At 46.7% G+C, this 27796-nt stretch overlaps 1 protein-coding gene across 2 annotated transcripts; it reads right to left on the reverse strand.

Annotated features, from left to right (window-relative positions):
- Positions 1–2243: 2243 nt before the first annotated feature.
- LOC137546348 (general transcription factor IIE subunit 1-like) lies at positions 2244–25610 on the reverse strand. Of its 2 annotated transcripts, none has more exons than XM_068268687.1 (5): positions 25529–25610; positions 20750–21217; positions 5311–5512; positions 3754–3977; positions 2244–2721 (listed from the first exon to the last, which is right to left on the reverse strand). In XM_068268687.1, exons 1-5 carry the CDS (start codon positions 25554–25556, stop codon positions 2339–2341), a joined length of 1305 nt encoding a protein of 434 aa, XP_068124788.1. In that variant the 5' UTR covers positions 25557–25610; the 3' UTR covers positions 2244–2338. The 2 variants fall into 2 exon arrangements, with proteins under 2 accessions (XP_068124788.1, XP_068124796.1); XM_068268695.1 differs by lacking the exon at positions 25529–25610 and adding an exon at positions 24738–24797.
- Positions 25611–27796: the final 2186 nt, after the last annotated feature.

Genomic DNA, 27796 nt, shown 5'->3' on the forward strand with positions numbered 1-27796 from the left:
TTGTATTGGCTTCACGTCTGGACAGTAACTGATTTGCTGACGCAGTAAATTAAATTTAAAGTGCAATTAAAGTGAGAAGGATATGGAGACTGATACAATTTTTTAAACAATACCAGTTGCCTTGCAGGCCTGCTGATCTATTTGGCTGCAGCAGTGTCTGAATCACACACCTGACAATGACAAACATCTGATCTGCTACATGCTTGTTCAGGGGCTATGGCTAAAAGTATTAGAGGAAGAGGATCAGTAGGATAGCCAGGCAACTGGTATTGCTTAATAAGAAATATGGCTGCCTCCATATAACTCACTTAACGACCGCCTAACGCCGATAGGCGTCGGCAGGTCAAAGTGGGGTTTCCATGGAACCGTTCCATGTCAGTTCACGGAGGGTGTCTCTGAACAGCCTGCGAGCCTCCGATCGCGGCTCGCAGGCTAAATGTAAACACGCGGGGAAGAAATCCCCTGTGTTTACATCCATACGACGCTGCTGCGTAGCAGCGCCATAAAGGAGATCGGCGATCCCCGGCCTCAGATTGGCCGGGGATTGCTGCCGTCTGATAGACTAAGGCCTATTAGAGGCTGTACAGGACGGATCTCCGTCCTGTGCTGCCCACAGCCAGCAAAATAGGTAAGGAGGGAGGAAAAAATCGCTGCGGAGGGGGGCTTTGAGGAGCCCCCCCCCCCGCTTGGCCACACAGAGTGGTGGCGATCAGATCCCCCCAGTGGGGAAAAAAGAGGGGGGGGGGGGGGTGTTCGAGTCCGATCGCCCTGCCTAAACCACGATCTGTGCTGCAGGCTGGAGAGCCCACGCGGCACAGATCAGCCAAACACAGCCCGGTCCTTAAGTGGTTAAGTTGTCCTCCAATCTGAGCTCTTTTAATGTAGTGGCTAACCCATTACATAGTACTTACAGGAAATGCGGGGGGGGGGCACTTGTGAATGTTCGCATTAAAGCATATACACTGCAGTTACCAATACAACTGACATACTTTAGGATGATTGCATATACTGTATATATTGGCAGACAAATTATTCCTTCACTTAAAATCCAAGCTGTAACTTACATGCAAGAATGTTTTAGAAACAAAATAGTCATTCAGAAGCATACTCATTTCTGCTCCTAGAGCCACACTTAACCCCCTCCCAACCGCCTAACGCCATTTGGATTGGTAAAAAAATAGCCTGGTCACTAGGGGGGGGGGGTGTAAGCCTGTGGTCCTCAAGTGGTTAATTCAATATACCCGAGACAAAGCTCATGCACTCAGTATGGGCCCGCATGCTAATCACAGATCTGAAAGACACCTTGAAAAGAAACCCGACCCAAATGGACTCATCACTTTTTATATGTGTATATTGCTGTATACTGATATGTAACCGCGCCCTCCCAGTGATGTTGTAGCCAAGGTTATGTCACAGTGTTCTGTGTCCTGAGCACTATGGGAGACCAGGTCTCTGTGTTGGGACAACACAGAGTAATGCGCCTTGCCAGCAGTAAAAATGTTGCCACCTATGATAAAATTAAAGAGAGTCTGAAGTCTATTAAAAAAAAAAAAAAGACACCAGAAGGAGAGGGAAGGCTCTAGGTCCTAATGAGCCTTCCCGTTCTCCTCCTTCCCCTGCAGGCTCCCCCGTTAGCAGTCCACGGCCAATTTGGTTGTGGCTGCTCTTTTCCGGATTGGGGAGACTCCGGCAGCCTACAGAAGCACTCGGGCTTCCGAAGACGTGCTGCTCTGTTCTGCACACGTGCAAGCGCCCTCTGGCACACAGTACAGAGCCGCCGGTCTTCAGAAGCCGTAGCGCTTCCGATGACTGCCAAAGTCTCCCGCAGCAGGAGATTCAAACTGGAGCCTGCGGGGGGACGCAGATACCGGGAGTAGAACAGGGAGGCTTATCAGGACCCAGAGCCTTCCCTCTCCTTAGGCAAGTATCTGTTTTTTATTTGAAAATAGGCTTCAGATTTACTTTAAGAATGTAAATCGAGGGTGAATAAATAATTTACAGTGGGCAAACATTGATCAAATCATTTATAAAGAAATACTGTAAAAAATAAAAAAAATAAAAAAGCGAGATCTGCAAACTTTTCTATTGAGGTTTCATAACAAAACTGAGAATAAATATGCAGCAAGATTGTTTTTTCTTTTTATTTGTGAAATATCAACCCAAACAATTTAATTCTCAAACACACGTAAATGCATATGCACAGCAAATCAGTGAGACAAACTACATGTGCAAATTAAATCTCAATGTAAAAAAAAAAAAAAAAAAGTGTCTTCCCTTGTTTTGTGATACACAATTTAGACTGTTTTCAGTTCCGCTTATAACATACAGATATGAAACATCACTCAAACACAGACTGAAACATCTGCTGCCCTATTTTGATGTAGGCTTCTCTCTCCTCGTCTGTCATGAAGGACACAAGCATGGGGTTCTGACTGACCTCGCTGTAGATGTGGGGTTGCCCACTGACCATGACCACAGGATCTTCAGCTTCAGCTTCCTCCTCAGCGTTGCTACTGGGGTTAATTACAGGGGGCTTTGTGCGTTTTTTCTCTTCATCTGATTCGCTGGTGTCACTTTCTGAATCACTTTTGGAAATCTGGGTTTGGGTGGGGCCAGAACCAGACTTCATTTCATGGATCAAGAGAGTTCTGATCACCTCATTGTCTGCACCATTCTCCTTCTTGTTGGCATTTTCATCAGTGACTTCTGGCTCTTCAGGTGCTGTTGAAGAAATGGGAATCAGAGATCTGTAGCTCTTCATATACTGGAACTCTAACCATAAAAAAATGTCACTGAAAGTATGAGTGCATTAAAGGGACACTGTAGGGGGGGGGGGGTATGAGTTGAACTTACCTGGGGCTTCTAACGGGCCCCCGCAGACATCCTGTGCCCGCGCAGCCACTTACCGATGCTTCGGCCCCGCCTCCAACCGGAATTTCAGACTTTAAAGTCTGAAAACCACTGCGCCTGCGTTGCCATGTCCTCAATCCCACTGATGTCACCAGGAGCATACTGCGCAGGCACAGACCATACTGGGCCTGTGCAGTATGCCCCTGGTGACATCAGCGGGAGCGAGGACACGGCAACGCAGGCGCAGTGGTTTTCAGACTTTAAAGTCTGAAATTCCATAAGTGAACCAGAGGCGGGGCCGAAGCATCGGTGAGTGGCTGCGCAGTCACAAGATGTCTGCGGGGGACCATTAGAAGCCCCAGGTACGTTCAACTCATTTTTCCCCGACCCCTACAGTGTCCCTTTAAGGCTAAATTCATACTGGCACGTTGCCTTGCAATGGACAATAATTGCGTAGCAACCGTGATGTGTTTCTATTATAATGGGACGTTTACAAGTTACTTCAAATGGGGTCCTGATTAAAAATGCAATATACCTACACCACTTATTTTACCCCCTTTATTGTTACAAGCATGTCAACTATAGTACAAGCTAAAAAATGTAAGTTAAAGCCAAAAATATAAATTTCCATAAAAAGAAAAAATAAATATTCTGCAGCCTCCATCCTAACAGCCAGGTGTGCACAGCTGAACTTGATAAATCCTCCAGTGCTTTTATACATCAGTACATTTACCTGTCCACCTTGTGCTCAGTCAGCTACGTAGCCACTTTCCATAATACATTGTAAATGTGCGTGATGAGCACAGAATATTCACCTTACATTCTCTTTGCGCTTATATTATTCCCAGTGATACTTCCCCATCACCATCAGAAAACACCTCATTGTTTCACTCCGATACTCACTGAATGTGTCACTCAGGCATGGCTGGGGCTCATATACTGTACTCTCTTTCATCCAGACGGGCTGTTCCTTTCCTTTCTTATCCTTCGTCTTCTTCACCTCTGGCTCACGCACATTAATGGTGACATTCTGGACATACATATTACCCTCAGAGGAGCTTTTGTTAGCCCACTTCCCTTGGTGTCCCTCTAGATCCATAACAGCACAGGCAGCAGATTGTTCATAGCTGGAGTAAACACGCCTTTGTTAAAACCGACACTCAAAATGTACATTTTTGTGCATATTTGCCCACATTTTTTGGCATTCACTGTCAATGATCCTGATATAAAGGAGGTTGGTGAATGCTGCACATAGTACAGTGCAATACACTATAGATACATATTGGCCCCAGAAGCCATCCTCTAGGGTTAAAGAAAACAGTTAAGGCGGCCATACATTAGTCAATCTGCTACCAGATAGACCATTAGATAGATCCTTCTCTAATGGATTCTGATCAGAGAGAGATCCATTGCCCACCCACACACTGCAAACTGGGGGAGGTGCATTTATATCGGAGATAACATTAGGTGTATTTCATATATGTGGAGTAATCTGTACATTTCACATGTGTCAGAGGTACAGTTTTCTGCATTTCACATATGTGGTAATGTCTGCATTTCAAATCTGTGGTAAAGGTTTCTGTATTTCATATATGTGGCGTAATGTTTTCTGCATTTCACTTCCATGGTAAGGGCCTATTTCCACTACATGCAGATTGGATGCAGAAAAACTGCAATCAATGCCTATAGGAAAATCTGCATCAGAAAAAAATGCATTTAGTGGAAACAGGCCCATAGGCATTCGTTGGAGTCAGTTTTTCTGCATCCAATCTGCGTGTAGTGGAAACATGCCCTTACAGTTTCTGCACTTCACATCTGCAATAACAGTTTCTGCATCTCCAGAATATGGCGTAACAGTTTCTACATTTCACATTTGGTAACAGTTTCTGCATTTGATATTTGGGGTAAACATTTGTGCATTTCACGTGTGGTAATGGTTTCTGCATTTCACATTTGGGGTAATGGGTTCTGCATTTGGCATCAGGGGTAATGGTTTCTGCATTTTATATGTGGCGTAGTGTTTGTTTTATAGGTTACGTCTTGCTAGTATTGAGTTGGACCCCTTTTTTTTGCTTTCAGAACCGCCTTCATCTTCATGACATTCCTCAGATTTTGGTCTTATTGATATTATAGCATCACGCAGTTTCTACAGATTTATTGTTTGCATGTGAGACCACTACCTCATGTGGGAAATGCTGCATTGTTGTGTGGGTTTTTTTGTGGGGGAAATGCTGCCTTATGTGTTTTTTGGGGGAGAAAACATTGCATTATTACCTTTAGGGTTACTTTTCCTAACTGTTTGTTGGTGCCTCAGATCTTTTAGGAACCTGCCAGGGGCTGGCAGTAAAAAACAAACAAAAAAAACAAAACTCAAAAGCTTCCAACAATGGACATGCTTTCAAAGGCTAAAGAACCTTTTTTCCCCTTGAGTTGAGGTTCTCATTTGTTTTGTACACTTACCTGCCTGCAAGCTCTGGAATTTCTGTTGGCTGAGGCTCCAGCAGTTCACTTGGAAGAACAATGTCTTCTGTTTCCCGAAGAAGCATAAAAATTGGCTCTATCTGCTCATTGAATTTGGCAAGTAGTGTTCTGGCATCTCTTTTAGGTAGTGATGAAAAATCCTCTTCCACTTCCTGATTGCAGTAGGTGCAGCGAAAGAGTTCTGCAAATGAACACACACAAATAAAATCTCAGTCTAAACCTTGGAACGCTGTTGCAGTTTTACTGGAAAGTGAGTAGTTCCACTGTCCAAACCTGCCATGGGCAGGCAAGAGAAAACTGGTCAATGTAACATCTCCCTACAGTAGTGGTCTCAGCAGAGATAGAAAAGTTACTTTCCCTTTCCTCACAATTTCAAGCAAATAGTGACCTCGAAACACCTCAAGCACATAAAGAATGCAAATATAGTGTAGATTGTGAAAACATCGGGATAACACCCACAGTAAATGAGTGCATGAAAATTACGGTGAGGGAATGGGATCACCCCCCAAAATTAGGCTGAAGTCCAACCCTCCTCAACCCCAGTCTTTAAAGGACACATACGAGCTGATAAAAAAATAAAAAAAGTTTTACTTACCCGGGATTTCCTCCAGCCCCTAGCTGCCGATAGGTCTTTCGCTGCAGCTCTGCTCCCAGCCACTGGTCCGGGGCTCCCCTCCGGTGCAGATGCTGATGCGCATCTACTGCCAACAGCCACTCTCAGTCACGCTGACGTAGTCTGGAGTGTTCTGCGCAGGGCAGAACTACTGCGCCTGCGCAGTACACTCCAGATTACATCAGTGCGACCCAGAGGGGCTCTCACGCAGGCGCAGTAGATGCAAACTTATCAGATCTTACAACCAGTAACCAGTTATTTATAGTTCATGCTATCATGCCATCATCTCTACCAATGAATAACCCTAATCACCCCCCACCAATGCCTAATCCTAACCACCACCCCCCGCCAATACCTAACCCCAACTATGACCCCTGCTGATGCCTAACCCTAACCACCCCCCTGCCGACACCTAACCTTAACTCCCCCCCCCCACCCAAACAGTTATGGACATCACTCATGTGCTGAACAAGAAATTGCAAAATCTGCCAGGATGGAAAATATTTCACTCCAGAGGTCGCTATCTGCTTGAGATTATGAAAAAAAGGACTTTGCCTCCTCTGCCAAGAGCGCTACTGTCGGGGGTACGTGGTTGTTTGACGAAGGTAGTCAGATAGAGAGAACTTCACCGACTTAAAATTTTTGGATAAGATGGTATTTGGTGCCAAGTGAGGAGTGTGTGAAGCGCAGCAAAGGACCGTGTATTGAGAAAACTGGACAAGGAAAAAAAAAAAACAAAAAAAAAACACAGAAATGGGTACAGTTGTGAGGCAGGTTGGCTTGATGAAGCATTGCACAAACTGTCATGCAATTGCGCACAAACACATCTGCATCACTGTCAGCCAAACGCTCTTATTTTCAATAAACTCACTGTAAGCTAAGGAAGCTGTAGAATGCCACAAAACACAATGCTCTGAGAAAAAGGAGAATGATTTTTATCACTTCCAAGTTTGTTTATCCTACAAGACACCGCTGAATGGCTGACAGAGCAGCGCAGTTATTAGTCTGTCCTTGCGCTCCACCACTTGGGAGTTCCTGAACATACCGCTACTGCCCGTTTCTTTTCAGACAAGCACAGGAAGTGGTTCTGCACGGTGTGTGAAAGGCACAGGGAATAGAAACCATGTACATTTCACAATACAGAAGCAAGAGTTAGAAAAGGCTGCACCGCTCTGATAAATAATCAAATTCAATTCTTAATGTAAACAATCACTGGTACAAAAAATTAAAAACATTTTAAAAACACACATATAGCATGACATGACCTACAACAGCAAACAGAGGCAAAACAAAACACCGAGTAATCTCCCTGTTGGTATCCAATTAATTCCTCTGACCAACTGTGCTTGCAATCAGAGGAATAATTCTACTTATAAATTATCTGTGTTTGCTTACTGTAAAATCTTTTGTCACCCCAATTTACATTCTGAAATTTATCATGGGTGGTCACATCTTTAGTGCTGTCAGGAGCATCACAGAAGAATGTGTGTATACTCAGAGTTCCGAAGTCAGTAGAAAACATTTTTTGGTCTAGAATGCTCTGGGAGGACAATTACGCATGGCCGAACAGCTTAGGCTATGAAATCACTGGGAGTGAAGGGCTGCATACTAAGGCCACATACACACATCAGACCATAGTCTTTTGAAAATGAAAGATCACAGACCAATTTTACCACCCTTCCATGTAGTATGAGAGCCGTACTCTACACAGTCTATTCTATGGAGCTGAACTCCCCCATCAGATAAACATCCTTGCAAGATGCTGCACACACAGATGCTGTACAGACACAAAAGATCAGTATCTGCAAAAGATCTGTTCCTGCCAAAAATCCATTCCTGCAAAATGCATTCATAGTCTATGAGATCTGCAGATCATCGTACACACCTTGCTTAACTGACATTCATCTGCAGATCAGACAATCATCTGCAGATCTGAAAATCCATCCTGGTGGATCTGATCTGCAGATGAATGTTTGTTAAGCAAGGTGTGTATGATGATCTGCAGATATCATAGACTATGAATGCATTTTGCAGGAACAGATCTTTTGCAGGAACAGATCTTTTGCAGATACTGATCTTTTGAATCTCTACAGCATCTTTGTGTGCAGCATCTTGCAAAGATTTCTGTCTGATGGGGAGTTCAGCTCCATAGAATAGACTGTGTAGGTATGGCTCTCATACTACATGGAATGGGGTAAAATTGGTCTGTGATCTTTCATTTTCCAAAGACTATGGTCTGATGTGTGTATGAGCCTTAATACACAGCAATATTTCGATGCTGAAATCAGGATAATCAATATAAAAGTGGGTATGACAAACAATGTACTACTATATGTCACTACAGTGCCTCTTGTATGCCTGGTACATACCATGTCTTTTCCTGTCAGATAGATGGTTCGAATAGATTATTTCCGACAGGTCCGATTCGATTTTGGATCGGTATTCTGATCGATTTTGTATAGGATTGTAAAATTGTTCGTAAATCAGATCGGACCTGTCGGAAATAATCAATTTATCTGTTTGACAAGAAATTGCATGTTGTCAGGGCCGGCGCTACCATCGAGGCAAAGGAGGCAATTGCCCAGGCTACAAGAGGAAAACATTTCTTTTTTCAAAAAGACCTTATAGTGTTTGAGAAAATCGATTTTAAAGTTTTGAAGGAAAAAAGTATACTTTTAAATGCGGTAAATGTCTTTTTTGGTAGCAAACCTAACGGTAGTGTAATTTTACATGCATCAAAAGAAAGAGCAATACATTTCCTGACGGGGTTTCCAGGGGGTCTATACGCAGCGCTTTGGCCAGGGATCGCTATACAGCCGCAATATGGCTGTATGAAGAGCCCTGGCTTTTTTTCCTATTTTCCCAATTTTTTTTTTTTTTATATTTAGAGAGTGGGACATTTTTTTTTTTTTTTTTTTTTAATAAAATTATGTGGGGTCCCCCCTCCTGAAACTTTTTAACCCCTTGTCCCCCATGCAGGCTGGGATAGCCAGAATGTGGAGCTCTGACCGATTGGGGCTTCATACCCTGACTATACCAGCTGCAAAAAAGGTCCCTTAATGCCGATTTTTGTTCTGGGATATCTGTTGGGAGGGGGGGGGGCAGGTTTATTTTGCCCTGGGGCCCCATTGTTGCTTAAACCGGCCCTGCATGTTGTGTAGCAGGCATAAGACACACAAGCATGCGCACAAAGGTATGCTCCGGAATTCCCCGGAAGTTTTAGGTTTTGTGTTTCTGTCAGGAATGACAATTCAGAGCTCTTTACAGGAATTGTAGAGTTTACCAATGATACTCTGATACTTTCATCACAGGCTTTCTGATAAGCTAGAATCCAGACCAAAGCCAGAAATCTCCCTCAGGGCTTGTTCACACTGCTTTCTTTTGGCCGCCTGCAGTTTTTCAAAATGCCCCCCGACTGCGTGGCCAATGAATGTCTATGAGAAGGTTCATATTAGTGTGGGTCGTGCGCGGTGCGGCTAGTAGAGCGGTGCGTGTTCCATTTTCGGGGCAATTCCGCCTCAATGGAAGGTATAGGAAAATGGGCAAATGCGCACAAAAACGCGCATTAAGGCGATTGCATTAGCGGTTTTAAGAATAAATACATTGTATTTATTCTTGTCTGGGTCAGAGTCCAATTCCTATCTTGCGTCAGGGAGTGAATTACAAAACCGCTCGGAAAAAGGGCTTAGAAAACCGCTAAGCGCATAAACGAATCGCCCACCCAAGCGCCAGGAATCGGGAAAAAAAAAAAAAAGACACGACACCTAAAAAGAACAAAAAAAAACAAAACAAAAAAACAACGCAGATGGACAAGTGAATGGAACGCAATGTGAACAAGGCTTCAGGCCTGGAACCCACTAGGAGTGCTTTTCATTCTGAGCGCTTTGTGCTTTGAAAAGCTCTTGCTAATGTAATGCTATGGGTGAGATCCCACTTGAGCGATAGAGATTTTCATAAAATCTCATCGCTCAAGTGGGATCACAACCATAGTATTACATTAGCAAGAGCTTTCTCAAATCACTAGCGCTTAAAAAAGGCTGCTAGTGGGTTTGAGCCCTCAGGTAGCTTCAAAGAGAGTAGCAAATAGATGTCAAAGGTGGACATTCTAGCACATTCTACCACAGACGTATGGGGATGCTCTGTTATAAAACCATAAATTATCCATACTCATTTGCATTGACACTGCCGGCTGGATTGCCACAGAGATATATTTACAGACATTTCATATCTCTTTCTAATCTAATGAGGGGGCGGAACTGGATCAGGTGGCAGGGTTTGCCCATCTCTCATTACAACCTCCACCCAGCAAAGAGAGGGTTAAAAGTCCGTGCTGCAGATTCCTAAGTGTCCATCAATGCAGATCCATCACTGGATAAATCTGCTTACCGATTGGACCAGGCTCAACTCCTTTGTACTTTGGAGCATTAGCAGCATAGAAGGATAATTCCATAGACTGCTCAGACATTTTATTCAGGTAATATTTCAAACTTTTAGGGCTCGGTCACACCAGGGGTGTTTTCTGTCCTTTTTCAAGTGCAAGCGATTTTTAAAATCGCCCCGCAAAACGCGTGTGCAATGAATCTCTATGAGAAGGTTCATATCAGCGCATTGCCTGTACCATTTTTGAGGCAATTTTGCTACAATGGAAGGTATGGGGAAAATGCAAAACGCTCACAAAATCAATTTGTGCAGCGATTGAGTTTGCGTTTCAAAGAATACATTTATTATTTTCTGCATCAACTGCTCGGGAAAAGTGCTAACAAATCATTTTTCACAAAAATGCAGTGTGCAGTGGAGCGCCAGTGGGGGGGTGTCGAACAGCGCCCACAAAAACACTTGCGTTTGCAGGTGTGAATGAGCCCTCAGGGTAGGAACATACTAGGCAAAATCGCATATGCATATTCCATAGCACATAGTGGAAAACGCATATGCGATTATGCCTAGTGTGTTCCTACCCTCATTCCAATTATTTTAATATACCCAATCTCATTCCGATTTTTTGTGGGGTTTTTTTTAAATTCATTTTTATGTACTATTTTGGTTATAAAATAGACAATTAGGCTGCTTTCACAGTGCGACGTTACAGCCGCACGTTAGTACAGCCTGTAACGCAGCCCAACTCACAGTAATGTAAAATCAATGTGCTGTTCACAGTGCCCACGTTGCGTTGGAGTATAACACTGCACGTTAAATGAAAGTGCAGCATGCTGTGCGTTATACTCAAATTTGGCTGGCTTAGACTGTTTGCACATGCTCAGTAATTTTTTTTTTATGTGCCGCATGCGCAGTTTTCATTCGATCCGTATGCGTCAAAAAGTACGCATCACGTACACATCAAGAGATGCATAACGCAGTGCAATGTAACGTCCACCTTCAAAGCTAACGTGCGTTGCGTTAGGGGCACGTTATGCGACCTTAACGTCGCATCAAATGCAACGTCAGTGTGAAAGAGCCTTAAAAATAGTTTTTCTAACCACTTGCTCTGAATATGCCCTGCAAAGAATCCTGCCTTTCAGAGAGAACGTTACTATAACTGTTTTTATTACTATATATTGTTATATTTGTGTGTCAATAGTACTTCACCAGACATACCTCTATTTTTACAGTCTGTTAAGGCTCGTTCACACCGAAGGGCGTTTTTGCTATTTTTTAAGCGCCAGCGATTTTCAAAAATCGCCCTGAAAGCCTTGTGCAATGATTCCCTATGAGAGTGTTCACATCTGAGCGGTTCGTTTCCGATCCGCTCAGCAAAGCGCTGCCTGTACCATTTTCTGAGCGTTATTGCTCAATGGAAGGTATAGGGAATTTGCAAAGTACTTGAAAAAGCGCTTTGTATAGTGATTTCCCCAGCGCTTTCGTGAATAAATACATTGTGTTAATTCATTTCCGGGTGAAAGAGTTGTCAGGAAGTGAAAAAACTGAATCACTCTGCAAAAGTGCTTACAGAAGCGCTTTATACAAAATCGAAGGGCGCAAGTAAGCGTCGGTGGGGGTTAATGTGTGTGTGTGGGGGGGGGGGAATTCGAAAAATCGCTGGCATCAGCAATTTTATATGTGAACAAGCCCTTATTCTGCTCCTGTCTATGGGTTTTCTCTCTACAAGATCAAGATGCTTTCCTTGCGTTGAAAGACATCCATGACTACAATTACTAGGTATTGCCCAATGATGTTGATCCAGGGATTTTATCTGATTGCCATCTGGAGTTGGGAAGGATTTTTTTCCCTTTTGGGGCTAATCGGACCATGCCTTGTAAGTGTTTTTCGCCTTCCTCTGGATCAACAGGGATATGTGAGGGAGCGGGCTGGTGTTGTACTTTGTTCTCTGGTTGAACTCCATGGACGTATGTCTTTTTTTCAACCCAAGTAACTATGTAAGATCATTTCAAGTTGCGCTAGATTTGCATACTAACCAGAATTTGCATATCATTGACTAATCTTTACAAATTAGATATGGTGAATGAGATGCTAGTAATTCAGAGGGTAGGAACACAGTAGGCCGAATCGCATATGCCGTTTCCATAGCACGTAGTGGAAAATGCATATACGATTCTGTCTAGTGTGTTCCTACCTTGAGTGAATACAAATTTTTATGCTAATTTTATTTAAACATATGGAGCTTGAAAACAGACCAATAGAATGAAGCTGTTGCAGCATTGGATTGGTCTGTTTTCTTGTGCATAAATTTGCAATAAATTAGCATAAAAATGTGCATTCATTTGGAATTATTTCCATCTCATGGACCATCCTCTACTACTAATGACCAATACCTATCAGTTTAACTGATTCAGAAGCTATCTTGGTTCAATATTTCGTGAATTTCTATAAGCTACGTACACACATACGACAACGATCGTTCGTTGTGAATGACAAACGATCTTTTAATTGATGAAAGAACGACTTAAGGAAAAGTAGTTTTTAAAAGTGTGTAACGATCTGATCGTTTGTTAACGAACGATCCAGAACAACGTCACAGTAGAATACAGAAAAATGCGCGTTTTCTGCGACGGGCTCATGCCTAGCCATTATTATATCTTCTGTACAGTGAAGATGTCAGATACTGTTCCTGGAAGTGACATCATAGGAAGTTTCACCCGCACGTAACGAACGGTTCAAAACGTACGTTACACTATAAAACTAATGTTACATATATTACAGTACGAGATCTCATACTGTAGATATGTAAGTAGAGCATTTAGATAATAGTGTTGAAAACGCATAAAAAAAACCAACTCTGTCCTGTTTTAGTGTCCATTAGAATTACAATTAAAGTAAAATCATGGAGCAATTAACGTGTTACAGGACACATTCATAGAGCGAACGTTAAATAATGAAAACCACGTGTTGCGCTTGCGCATTGAACTTAAAAGTTCTATGGAGATATAACGAAATGCGCATGTCAAGACTAGTACGAACGACCTTTTCTAACGATGTACTAGTTTTGCAAACGATCGTCGTTTAAAAAAATCTGCCAAGACAGATTTTCGTTTTTAACGATCTAGCTCTTCCATCGTTTGACTTAAAGAAAACCCGAGGTGGGTTTGAAGAATATGATCTGCATACAGAGGCTGGATCTGCCTATACAGCCCAGCCTCTGTTGCTATTCCAAACCCCCCTAAGGTCCCCCTGCACTCTGCAATCCCTCATAAATCACAGCCACGCTGCTGACAAACAGATTGTCAGAGCTGGCTGTGTTTATCTCTATAGTGTCAGTCTGCTGCTCTCCCCGCCTCCTGCAGAACTCCAGTCCCCGCCTGCATCCCTTCCCTCCCTGCTAATTGGAGGGAAGGGACGGGGGCAGGGACCGGAGCTATGCAGGAGGCGGGGGAGCAGCTGAGACTGACACTACAGATGTAAACACAGCCTCACAGCATGGCTGTGATTTATGAGGGATTGCAGAGTGCAGGGGGACCTTAGTAGAGTTGGGCCGAACGGTTCGCCTGCGAACGGTTCCATGCGAACTTCAGTGGTTCGCGTTCGCGTCCCGCAGGCGAATCTTTGCGGAAGTTCGGTTCGCCCCATAATGCACATGGAGGGTCAACTTTGACCCTCTACATCACAGTCAGCAGGCCCAGTGTAGCCAATTAGGCTACACTAGCCCCTGGAGCCCCCCCCCCCCCCCCTTATATAAGGCAGGCAGCGGCGGCCATTACGGTCACTCGTGTGCTGCCTGCGTTAGTGAGAGTAGGGCGAGCTGCTGCAGACTGTCTCTCAGGGAAAGATTAGTTAGGCTTAACTTGTTCCTGTCTGGCTGCATACCTGTGCTGTGAACCCACCACTGCATACCTGTGCTGTGAACCCACCACTGCATACCTGTGCTGTGAACCCACCACTGCATACCTGTGCTGTGAACCCACCACTGCATACCTGTGCAGTGAACCCACCACTGCATACCTGTGCAGTGAACCCACCACTGCATACCTGTGCAGTGAACCCACCACTGCATACCTGTGCAGTGAACCCACCACTGCATACCTGTGCAGTGAACCCACCACTGCATACCTGTGCAGTGAACCCACCACTGCATACCTGTGCAGTGAACCCACCACTGCATACCTGTGCAGTGAACCCGCCACTGCATACCTGTTCTGTTCAGTGGACCCGCCACTGTATACCTGTTCATTGAACCCACCACTGCATACCTGTGCTGTGAACCCACCACTGCATACCTGTTCTGTGAACCCACCACTGCATACCTGTGCTGTGAACCCACCACTGCATACCTGTGCTGTGAACCCACCACTGCATACCTGTGCTGTGAACCTGCCACTGCATACCTGTTCTGTTCAGTGGACCCGCCACTGTATACCTGTTCATTGAACCCACCACTGCATACCTGTGCTGTGAACCCACCACTGCATACCTGTTCTGTGAACCCGCCACTGTATACCTGTTCAGTGAACCCGTCACTGCATACCTGTTGTGTTCAGTGAACCTGCCACTGCATACCTGTTCTGTGAACCCGCCACTGTATACCTGTTCTGTTTAGTGAACCCGCCACTGTATACCTGTTCTGTTCAGTGGACCCGCCACTGCATACCTGTTCTGTTCAGTGGACCCGCCACTGCATACCTGTTCTGTTCAGTGGACCCGCCACTGCATACCTGTTCAGTGAACCTGCCACTGCATACCTGTTCTGTTCAGTGGACCCGCCACTGTATACCTGTTCATTGAACCCACCACTGCATACCGGTGCTGTGAACCCACCACTGCATACCTGTTCAGTGAACCTGCCACTGCATACCTGTTCTGTTCAGTGGACCCGCCACTGTATACCTGTTCATTGAACCCACCACTGCATACCTGTGCTGTGAACCCACCACTGCATACCTGTTCAGTGAACCTGCCACTGCATACCTGTTCTGTTCAGTGGACCCGCCACTGTATACCTGTTCATTGAACCCACCACTGCATACCTGTGCTGTGAACCCACCACTGCATACCTGTTCTGTGAACCCGCCACTGTATACCTGTTCTGTTTAGTGAACCCGTCACTGTATACCTGTTCAGTGAACCCGCCACTGTATACCTGTTCTGTTTAGTGAACCTGCCACTGTATACCTGTTCTGTTTAGTGAACCCGCCACTGCATACCTGTTCTGTTTAGTGAACCCGCCACTGCATACCTGTTCTGTTCAGTGGACCCACCACTGCATACCTGTTCAGTGAACCTGCCACTGCATACCTGTTCTGTTCAGTGGACCCGCCACTGTATACCTGTTCATTGAACCCACCACTGCATACCTGTGCTGTGAACCCACCACTGCATACCTGTTCTGTGAACCCACCACTGCATACCTGTTCAGTGAACCCACCACTGCATACCTGTTCAGTGAACCCGCCACTGCATACCTGTTCAGTGAACCCGCCACTGCATACCTGTTGTGTTCAGTGAACCTGCCACTGCATACCTGTTCTGTGAACCCGCCACTGTATACCTGTTCTGTTTAGTGAACCCGCCACTGTATACCTGTTCTGTTTAGTGAACCCGCCACTGCATACCTGTTCTGTTCAGTGAACCCGCCACTGTATACCTGTTCAGTGAACCCGCCACTGCATACCTGTTGTGTTCAGTGAACCTGCCGCTGCATACCTGTTCTGTGAACCCGCCACTGTATACCTGTTCTGTTCAGTGAACCCACCACATCAGTGCGCATACCTGTGCAGTTAAGTGAACCCACCTACCTACGTGAGTGCACGCAGTGTGATATACCACTCCGTGCATACCCGATATGGACAAAACAGGTAGAGGTAGTGCCAGAGCCAGAGGAAGGCCACCCGGCAGGTCTGCGCGAGGTCGTGTAAATGTAATTTCGTGTGGACCTGGCCCACAGTACAGTGCTCGGAAGAAGGCACGTCCCATCGCCTCCCAAGATTGTTAGGACGTGGTTGAGTATTTAGCGACACAGAACACCTCATCTTGCTCAGCCACCAGCGCTACTACTAGCACCACTTCCGCTGCATTTGACACTTCGCAATAATTATTTAGTGGTGAAATCACTGATGCACAGCCATTGTTGTTACAGCCAGATGAATTTTCACCAGCTCATATATCTGAGTTACGCGGCAACACTATGGATGTAACGTGTCAGGAGGATGAAGGTTTGTCTGAGGCAAAGTTTGGATTTGTCTGAGGCAAGCGAAGCTGGGCAGGATGACTACGATGATGACGGTAATAGGGATCCTCTGTATGTTCGCAATAGAGGAGATGAAGAGGGGGACAGTTCAGAGGGGGAGTCAGAGAGTAGTAGGAGGAGAGAAGTTGCTGAAAGAAGCTGGGGCAGCTCTTCGTCAGAAACAGCTGGTGGCAGTGTCCGGCACCATGTATCGCCACCTATGTACAGCCAGCCAACTTGCCCTTCAGCATCAGCTGCTGAGGTCCCCATAGTGCCCACATCCCAGGGTGGCTCAGCGGTGTGGAAATTTTTTAATGTGTGTGCCTCAGATCAGACCAAAGCCATCTGTTCGCTCTGCCAACAAAAATTGAGCCGTGGAAAGGCCAACACTCACGTAGGGACAAGTGCCTTACGAAGGCACCTGGAGAAAAGGCACAAACAGCAATGGGATGGCCACCTGAGCAAAAGCAGCAGCAGCACACAAAAGCAAAGCCACCCTCCTTCTCCTCTTCCTCCTCCATCAGGTGCATTATCTGCTTCTGCCGCTTTCTCCCTTCCACCTTCACAGGCACCCTCCTCCACTCCGCCTCTGCCCTTGAGCGGTTCCTGCTCCTCTGCCCACAGCAGCAGTCAGGTGTCCGTGAAGGAAATGTTTGAGCGGAAGAAGCCAATTTCGGCCAGTCACCCCCTTGCCCGGCGTCTGACAGCTGGCGTGGCGGAACTGTTAGCTCGGCAGCTGTTACCATACCGGCTGGTGGACTCTGAGGCCTTCCGTAAATTTGTGGCCATCGGAACACCGCAGTGGAAGATGCCAGGCCGCACTTATTTTTCGAGAAAGGCCATACCCCAACTGCACCGTGAAGTTGAGAGGCAAGTGGTGTCATCTCTTGCGAAGAGCGTTGGGTCAAGGGTACACCTGACCACGGATGCCTGGTCTGCCAAGCACGGGCAGGGCCGCTACATTACCTACACAGCCCATTGGGTGAACCTGGTGGTGAACGATGGCAAGCAGGGCGCAGCGGACCAAATTGTGACACCTCCACGGCTTGCAGGCAGGCCTCCTGCCACCTCCTCTCCTCCTGCTACATGCTCTTCGCTGTCCTCCTCCTCCTTGGCTGAGTGGCAGTTCTCCTCTCCAGCTACACAGCCCCAGCTCCGCAGGGCCTATGCTGCATGCCAGGTAAGACGGTGTCACGCCATCTTAGACATGTCTTGTCTCAAAGCGGAGAGTCACACTGGAGCAGCTCTCCTGGCTGCTCTTAAGAAACAGGTGGATGAGTGGCTGACCCCGCACCACCTGGAGATAGGCAACGTGGTGTGCGACAATGGCAGCAATCTGCTTGCCGCTTTGCATATGGGGAAGCTGACACACATACCCTGCATGGCACATGTCATGAATCTAGTGGTTCAAAGATTTGTGGCAAAGTACCCTGGCTTAGCGAATGTCCTGAAGCAGGCCAGGAAGTTCTGTGGGCATTTGAGGCGGTCTTACACAGCCATGGCACGCTTTGCGGAAATTCAGCGCAAAAACAACATGCCGGTGAGACGCCTCATTTGCGATAGCCCGACTCGCTGGAACTCGACCCTGCTCATGTTCTCCCGCCTGCTAGAACAGAAGAAAGCCGTGACCCACTACCTCTACAACTACAGTAGAATGAAACAGTCTGGGAAGATGGGGATGTTGTGGCCCGACAACTGGACACTGATGAAAAATGCATGCAGGCTCATGCGGCCGTTTGAGGAGGTGACCAACCTGGTGAGCCGCAGTGAGGGCACCATCAGCGACTTAATTCCCTACGCTTACTTCTTGGAGCGTGCTGTGCGTAGAGTGGCGGATGAAGCTGTGAATGAGCGTGACCAGGAACCGTTACGGCAGGAACAGGCATGGGACCAATTTTCATCAGACCCAGCTGTTTCCTCAACACCTGCGGCAGCACAGAGGGGGGAGGAGGAGGAAGAAGAGAAGTCGTGTGCAGAAGACGAGTCAGACTCAGAGGATGATGAGCAAGGTGTTTTTTAGGGAGGAGGAGGAGGAGGAGGAGGAGGAGGGGACAGCGGCAGGAGAACAACCTCAGCAGGCATCGCAAGGGGCTTGTGCTGCTCAACCTTCCCGTGGTATTGTTCGCGGCTGGGGGGAGGAGGTTGACTTACCTGACGTCACTGAGGAAGAGCAAGAGGAGATGGAGGGTACTGGATCCGACTTTGTGCAGATGTCGTCTTTTATGCTGTCCTGCCTGTTGAGGGACCCCCGTATAAAAAACCTCAAGGGGAATGACCTGTACTGGGTGGCCACACTACTAGACCCTCGGTACAGGCACAAAGTGGCGGACCTGTTACCAACTCACCGGAAGGTGGAAAGGATGCAGCACATGCAGAACCAGCTGTCAACTATGCTTTACAATGCCTTTAAGGGTGATGTGACGGCACAACGCCAGCAAGGTACCACTGCCACTAATCCTCCTCCCGTGTCCACGCAGTCAAAGACAGGACGCTCCAGCGATCTCATGGTGATGTCGGACATGCGGACGTTCTTTAGTCCAACGCCTCGCCGTAGCCCTTCCGGATCCACCCTCCACCAACGCCTGGAACGGCAGGTAGCCGACTACCTGGCCTTAAGTGTGGATGTAGACACTGCTGTGAACAGCGATGAGGAACCCTTGAACTACTGGGTGCGCAGGCTTGACCTGTGGCCAGAGCTGTCCCAATTTGCCATCCAACTTCTCTCCTGCCCTGCCGCAAGCGTCCTGTCAGAAAGGACCTTCAGCGCAGCTGGAGGCATTGTCACAGAGAAGAGAAGTCGCCTAAGTCACAAAAGTGTTAAGTACCTCACCTTTATCAAAATGAATGAGGCATGGATCCCGGAGGGCTGCTGCCCGCCCCAAGACTAAGTCAGTCCCCGCACACACAGCATCTCTGCCTGCACGCCGTGTGACTGGCTGCCTGGCCTGCCCCAAGAAGACTAAGTCGCTCCCAGTCCCTCCACACAGCATGTCTGCCTGCAGGCCGCTTGACTACCTTCTCCGCCACCACCAACAGGGTCCGGGACTCCAGGCGGATTGCTGAATTTTTCGGGACTCCAGGCGGATTTTGCTGTAATAATTTTTCTGGTGCGTGTACATGACTGCCTAATTTTTCTGGCTGCACTGCGGGCAGCTGCAACAACAAAAGAAAAGGCATGTACATGCGCCCATTCCCCTTCGTGATCATTACCTTGCCGTGGTGAAGGGGCTTGCGTATCACAATGAAGCAATGACCGGCGCCTAAATGAGTGTCTCGGGGGGCACACCCACGATAATAAGGTCGTTGCCTCATTGTGGTCAGACCAAATTTGATCAGCTGGACAGTCACTGTTCTGTCATTCAGCTACATCAGCCAGGCGACCATATGGGCTGTAAAGCCACCAAAACCTGCACTCTCGCCATGGTGCGCACCAGTCCAGCACGGCCGTCACTACACAAACAGCTGTTTGCGGTGCGTTACACGGTGAGTTTGGTGTGTCAGTGTGAAGCAGTACCTGAATTACACTACCTGATTGATGTATACACATGCAAGATGTTTGAAAGCACTTTAGGCCTGTCATTTAGCATTCAATGTGATTTCTGCCCTTAAAACGCTGCTTTGCGTCAAATCCAGATTTTTCCCCGGGACTTTTGGCATGTATCCCACTCCGCCATGCCCCCCTCCAGGTGTTAGACCCCTTGAAACATCTTTTCCATCACTTTTGTGGCCAGCATAATTATTTTTTTTTTTCAAAGTTCGCATCCCCATTGAAGTCTATTGCGGTTCGCGAACTTTAACGCGAACCGAACCTTCCGCGGAAGTTCGCGAACCAGGTTCGCGAACCTAAAATCGGAGGTTCGGCCCAACTCTAGACCTTAGTGGGGTTTGGGATAGCAACAGAGGCTGGGCTGTATAGGCAGATCCAGCCTCTGTATGCAGATAACATTCTTTAAAACACATCTCGGGTTCTCTTTAATGATAGCTGGAGTTTTTTTTTTAAACGATCGTCGTTTGAAATGATCAGGGAACAATCGTTTCAAACGACTATAGTCGCATGTGTGTACGCACCTTTAGCCGTGTGCAAAAGTTCCAGTTCTGCCTGTGGTCACTCTGTTCCCAGCAGGGCAAGAGGTAAAAGCAACATACGTTTTATATTTTACTAAAAACACTACAAGGTAGACAGAGCATCCTACCTGTAACTGGGTCAAATAGCTGGTTTACCTCCAGATCAGAGTAGGTGCTAAGGCACCCAGGACACTTGAAAGAAGCTCGGTTGGTGGATTCCCTCTCATCCGATTCAATCTTACGACGAATGTGATCCAGTTTGTATTTGATGACATCTACAAGCACCTTGTAATTGATGTAATAGTAGTTGTGTTTGGTGCTCTTCCCATTGGGTCCAGTCTGGAGACGAATGCGACTCTTAACAAACTTATCTGCTTTCAGTGTTTGGAGGATGGTTCGTAGCTGCTTCCTCTCAAACTTCAGCAGCAGGCCAATGTCGTCCTCTTTGACGCAGGGGTATCTGATGAGCACATCTAGGGTCAGGGAGTACTCCAGGCCATAGAAGCCACGCACCATGTACTTAGCCAGTCGCTTCAGGGCAGCAGGCACTTCAGTCATTGTTTCCTGATCCCCCATTGTAACAAGACGTGTGTCTTCTGTAGTTGGAAAGCAACAAAACAATTACTATGGAACTGAAGGCCAAATAGTCTACTTGGCCAAACAAGGTGACAAACTGTGAAGAGGCTATTAAACAAGTTTAAATGCTTATAAAATTCTAGAGGATAAGAAATATCAAGGTATACGCGGTGACTTGTGGATTTTAAGTTGAGCTATGAAAGAGTAAATCATTTGCAGTGTATTCAGATCTATGAATTCCCGCTAGAATTGTCTGTCTGAAGCCATGTTGCACACAGGTGTAATAAGCTGAAGAACACTAATGATTTCAGGCCTTTGCATCATTCGGCTGGGTATGTATTACGTCAGCACAGGAAGCTGGACTTCCCACACCTTATACATAGAAATGACATCCCGGCAGACACCTCCTCAGCACCAGAGGATAGACTGATTACACGCATCTGCTCTGCTGTCACATGACATGGCAAGCACTCTATACAGTGCCATCTGCAGGAGATGCAAGTAATGATCTAAAGGACAGCTGAAGTCAGAGGTATATGGAGGCTGCCACGGTTATTTTCTTTTAAACAATACCAGTGGCCTGTCAGTCCTGCTGGTCTATTTGGCTGCAGTAGTGTCTGAATCACTCCAGAAACAAGCATGCAGCTAATCTTGTCAGATCTGACAATGTCAGAAACACCTGATCTGCTGCATGCTTGTTCAGGGTCTATGGCTATAAGTAATAGAAGCTGAGGATCAACAGGGTAGCCAGGCAACTAGTATTGGCTAAAAGGAAATAAATATGGCATCCTCCATATCCCTCTTGGTTCAGTTGTACAACTAAGGTTGACTGCGCTCAAGACAACTGGTATTGTTTAAATGGAAATAAATACGGTGGCCTCCATTTAGGGGTGTAACCAGAAATCAATGGGCCCCTCTGCAAAATTGTGATGGGGCTTCTCAAGATCCAAATCCCTTTAAAGAGACACTGAAGCGAAAAAAAATTATGATATTATGATTTGTATGTGTAGTACAGCTAAGAAATAAAACATTAAGATCAAATACATCAGTCTAATTGTTTCCAGTACAAGAAGAGTTCAGAAACTCCAGTTGTTATCTCTATACAAAAAAGCCATTAAGCTCTACGACTTTCAAAGTCGTGGAGAGGGCTGTTTTCTGACTTTTATTATCTCAACTGTTAGGCCTGGTGCACACCAAAAAACGCTAGCAGATCCACAAAATGCTAGCAGATTTTGAAACGCCTTTTCTTCTTTTTCTGTAGCGTTTCAGCTAGCATTTTGCGGCTTTGTGAAGCGTTTTGGGTGTAGTAGATTTCATGTATTGTTACAGTAAAGCTGTTACTGAACAGCTACTGTAACAAACGCCTGGCAAACCGCTCTGAAGTGCCGTTTTTCAGAGCGGTTTGCGTTTTCTCCTATACTTAACATTGAGGCAGAAACGCATCTGCAATCCAAAATCTGCAGCAGCCCGGGAGTATGCGTTTCTTCAAAACGCCTCCCGCTCTGGTGTGCACCAGCCCATTGAAATACATTACCCTAGCGGATCTGCACTCGCAAGCGGATCGCAAACCGCAGCAGAACCGCTCTGGTGTGCACTAGGCCTCTGAACAATTTTCTTTTTCTCTGCCAGAGGAGAGGTCATTGGTTCACAGACTGCTCTGAAAGAATCATTTTGAATGCTGAGTGTTGTGTAATCTGCACATATAATAGAATGATGCAATGTTAGAAAAAACACTACATACCTGAAAATAAAAATATCAGAATATTTTCTTTGCTGCTAATCTTCTAGTAATTATTTATAGTACACAACCAATTCATTATATCATATATTTTTTTCGCTTCAGTGTCTCTTAAACTATCACCCGCAGTGACCCACACAGCCTCGGGCCCTGTCTGCCAGGGGCTCATTCAATCCAAGGTAAAATGATCTTGTGAGGACATACTGTACATGTCACTCCTAACTTGTTTTAAAAGTTGCAAGGTGTGGTGCTAACAATTGGCGAATGGAGGCGCCCATTACACTTCTGTTGAAAGGTTGTATTTTTAGTGTAGCTCTTATCCCTGGGACCTACCCATCTACCAGCCCCCCCCTCTCCATATCAAACTCTAGGACTGTTAGGCCCCTTTCACACGAACGTTTATTCCAGGCGTTTGTAAGCGGTGTAAACGTCTATCTGCCGTCCTTATAATAGGAACGAATGGTAGCATTATTTTCTTTTGAACTGTAAGCGTTTGGAGGCGTTCGATGAGCTGTGCGGTCATCGTACGTTTGTAAACCGCCGCATGTCGCGTATGGGCTCGCCTACAAACGATTGCCTGGAGGTGATGCAATTGCAATCGTTTGTCAAGCATTTGGGGAGTGTCTTGGAGGACTGGAAGTGGCCCATAATGCCTTGAGGTGTAACAGGAAGTAATCTTCACTGTTCTGTTAGTTTACACCTCTTTTTGTAGGTGAAGTTCCAAGTTCAACACCATTTTTGCTATTTTACTTCCTAGATCATATACCGTATATACTCGCAAGCAAGCTGAATTTTTCACCCCCCAAAAGTGGCCCAAAAGTTGGGGGGGGGGGGGGTCGGCTTGCTTGCGAGTGATGTGCCAGGCCAGCATGGGTAGGTGAGTGGGCGTGGTAGTACCCCTCCCCGCTCCCCCCGCGGCCGCCGCCATTACCTTAGGCGGCGCCGCTTCCTCTATCCCCGTCATGCTCCGGTAACTGACTCACAGCAGCGCGCCCCTCGGCGGCTGCTGTGATGACGGAGGAAACCATAGAGAGCGGTTCCCATAGTAACGGCATCGCCGCTACAGGAAGTCGCTCTCTATGGTTTCCTCCGTCATCTCAGCAGCAGCCGCCGAGGGGCGCGCTGCTGTGAATTAGTTACCGGAGCAGGACGGGGATAGAGGAAGCGGCGCCGCCTAAGGTAATAGCAGCGGCGGCCACGGGGGGAGCGGGGAGGGGCACCAACAACCTACCCACCCACCTACCCATACTGGGACTATACTGGGCACAATGCTAGCCATACTGGGGCACTATGCTAGCCATACTGGGGCACTATGCTAGCCATACTGGGGCACTATGCTAGCCATACTGGGGCACTATGCTAGCCATACTGGGGCACTATGCTAGCCATACTGGGGCACTATGCTAGCCATACTGGGCAATATACTAGCTAAACTGGGCAATATACTAGCTATACTGGGTGACTACCTACCCATACTGGGCACTTTACTAGCTATACTGGGCACTATACTAGCTATACTGGGACACACGGGGGGGGGGGGGGGATCACGCGGCCAGCATTTCCTACCCCCGGCTTACATGCGGGTCGGCTTGCTTGCGAGTATATACGGTAAACCTTTCCAGTTATCAAAAAGAAAAGTTCTTGAAATTGAAGGTGTTCGCCTTTAAAAAAAAAAAAAAAAAAAGCTTTCTACCTTTCTACTGCACAAAAAACATTTACTGAACGCATTACACACGTTAACGCAGCGTTTAACACCCAAACGCGAACGCCTATTAAACGCCCAATAACGCTTTCAAACTCACAAAAACACTTGAGCTGCTTCCATAAGGCCTCTTTCCCACAAACTGTTGAGCTGTGTGCTCAGCAAGCAGTTGCCAGGCAGCAGCGAGCAGTTACCAGGCAGCAGCAAGCAGTTGTGAGAGTTTGAGAGGCATTTCACTGCCTGTCAACAGTTCGTGGAAAAGAGGCCTAAGGGCCCTTTTCCACTAGCAATCGCAATCACAAATCACAAACGCCAGTGATTGCGATTGCGATTTTTCATTAATTCGGTTATGCGATTGCGATTTGCGATTTTCATTTGCATTGCATTATCATTGTAAAAATCGCTCCAGCAAGCGATTGCGATTTGCGATTAGCGATTTCCAAATCGAATCACTGTAGTGGAAAATACTTCTCGTGATTTCTATGATAAAGTAACAACTCTAGCGATTTAAAAATCACTAGCGATTTGCGATTTTGCGATTCAGCAATCACAATCGCTCTAGTGGAAAAGGGCCCTTAGTGTTTAACTAGCAGTTAACGCACTGCTCAACTACAGCCCATGTGAAAGGGGCCTTAAGGCTAGTACACACTAGCAATTTTGATTGGCCAATGATTGGTCAATTTTACCACCTCCATGTAGTATGAGGGCCAAACAGATTTTCAATTCCATGCAGATTATATAGGTAAATGGTCATACTACATGGAGGTGGTAAAATTGACCAATGATTGGCCTATCAAAATTGCTAGTGTGTACTAGGCTTTAGTCCTCTTTTCCATGGGCAGTTGAGCTGTGTGCTCAGCAAGCAGTTGCCAGGCAGCAGTCAGCAGTTACCAGTCAGCAGTGAGAGTTTGAGAGGCATTTCACTGTCATCAGTCCATGGCAAATTGGGCTAATCAGAATTGACAGAAAGTGCATTTGGTTGATCTAATTCCAAACTGCATACAATTTGCATTAGGCCTCTTTTCCACAAACTGTTTACAGGCAGTGGAATGCCTCTCAAACTCTCACAACTGCTTGCTGCTGCCTGGCAACTGCTGACTGCTGTAAAAAGGGGGTTTTGGGGAGGGGGAAGAAGGTTTGACCATAAAACACCCATTACACCACCTTCACTAGGTAATTTTTACCCAACCGCCACAATTGTATCAAACAATTCCAAACGTGACAAGGTTGACGTAAAAAATGTAAGGATTATTTTATTGATTCGTTAGTGACTATACCAAAATGTAAAAGGCGTGTCAGAGCACAACACATTAAAAAACAGCGCTGTTGTACATTAACTGCGTCACACCTCCATCCAAACACACCACAGAGACACACCACATGCACACGGGCCCATAGGGACTGCAACAAGTCTCAAAACCTCAGTTCACAAGTCCATTGATGAAGAGCAAAATTCCTCCTATTTGTGCAGCAAAGCGAGCAAAGCACAGCAAAGCAGTCCGCAGCTTGGAAGCACAGTCGTGCAAGACTTGTTGATACTCACACCTCTGGCAGCTTAAGTGAGATCCGAGGTTCAGGACTTTAGTACCTCCCTACAGGGGCCCCTGTATCTGCATGTATTGTCCCCCGTCCACCTGCAAGCTTCCCATCCGCGCCGACATGTCAAACGGGACTGTAACAATAAAGTTACCACTGAGGCTCTCGGCGCTCCGTCGTGCACTGCGGTCATCTTCCGCCTCTGCACTGCTGGAGAGGATTTCCGCTTTCGCTCGGTATAGCCCAGCAGAGCCAGCCAGTATGATTCCCACACAGGGTGATCGGCGTCAGGACTTGAGCCTGCCTGAGGCAAGGGACGCTCCGTGGTGCGCCAGATCGGCGGTGCAGCCGCAGCACAAGCCGCCTACTACTTTCGACCGGCGCTTCCGGTCTTCCTCAGGGCGTGGCCTATCGTCTGGGGGCCAATCCTTTACAGGTTCCTTTGGCTCCTCCTCTACTGCGCTGGTCAGACAAGTGTGACTACTAATCTCATCCCTCCGGAACACATTCGTTTTTCTCATTAGTTCCACTACAGTTCCTCACACGCTCGCCCATCATTCAAAGGACACACACAGGTCCTATTACACATTGAGTTTTTCTCACCAGCAGTCAGGGCTCGTTCCCACTGTTGCGACGCGATTTCGGCCGCATTCCGACGCTTGTAAAAACGCATGCGGATGCGTTTCCGCATGCGTTTTTACCCGCGATTTCGCATGCGATTTCGCATGGCAGGGTGCCATGCGAAATTAACCATGACACTGCCAGGGCTAAATAAAATTGAAAAAGGTGCGAAATCGCACGCGAAATCGCGGGTAAAAACGCATGTAACAAACGCATGCGTTTTTACTATTAAATACATTAGCGGCGATTCGCACGGATTCCCGACGCAGGCGAAATCGTTGGCTCTTTTGTGCGTTTTTTTACCGCTGAAAAAAACGCACATCACCAACGCTACAGTGGAAACAGGCCCACCCACTTGCATACCATGTGCGAATCTGCATGCGTTGGACGCATGCAGATTCGCGATAGTGGAAATGAGCCCTCAGACAGAAAGTTCGGAGGCAAACAAGGGGGGGGGGAGGGGAGGAGGGAAAAAGAGAGAAGGAAGGGAGAGGGTTTGGGGGGGGGGGGGGGAAGGGGGGGGGAAAGAGGCCTAATGCAAATTGTATGCAGTTTGGAATTAGATCAACCAAATGCACTTTCTGTCAATTCTGATTGGCCCAATTTGCCATGGACTGATGACAGTGAAATGCCTCTCAAACTCTCACTGCTGACTGGTAACTGCTTGCTGAGCACACAGCTCAACAGTTCGTGGAAAAGAGGCCTTACTTTTGCCTGCAAGATGGAGTTATTAGCCTTTCATTGACCATCTCTAATGCTAACTGCAGCTAAATTCAAACTTTGTAAGGCCTCTTTTCCACGAACTGTTGACAGGCAGTGAAATGCCTCTCAAACTCTCACAACTGCTCACTGCTGCTTGGTAACTGCTTGTTGCTGCCTGGTAACTGCTTGCTGAGCACACAGTTCAACAGACGTCCCGGATTGCCCGGGACGCGTCCCGGATTCGGGGTCCGCTGTCCCAGGCTGCATGAGGTCCCGGGAAACGTCCCGCTTTCACCAGCG

Source organism: Hyperolius riggenbachi, chromosome 1 (genome assembly GCF_040937935.1).
Source record: "Hyperolius riggenbachi isolate aHypRig1 chromosome 1, aHypRig1.pri, whole genome shotgun sequence".
NCBI lineage: Eukaryota > Metazoa > Chordata > Amphibia > Anura > Hyperoliidae > Hyperolius > Hyperolius riggenbachi.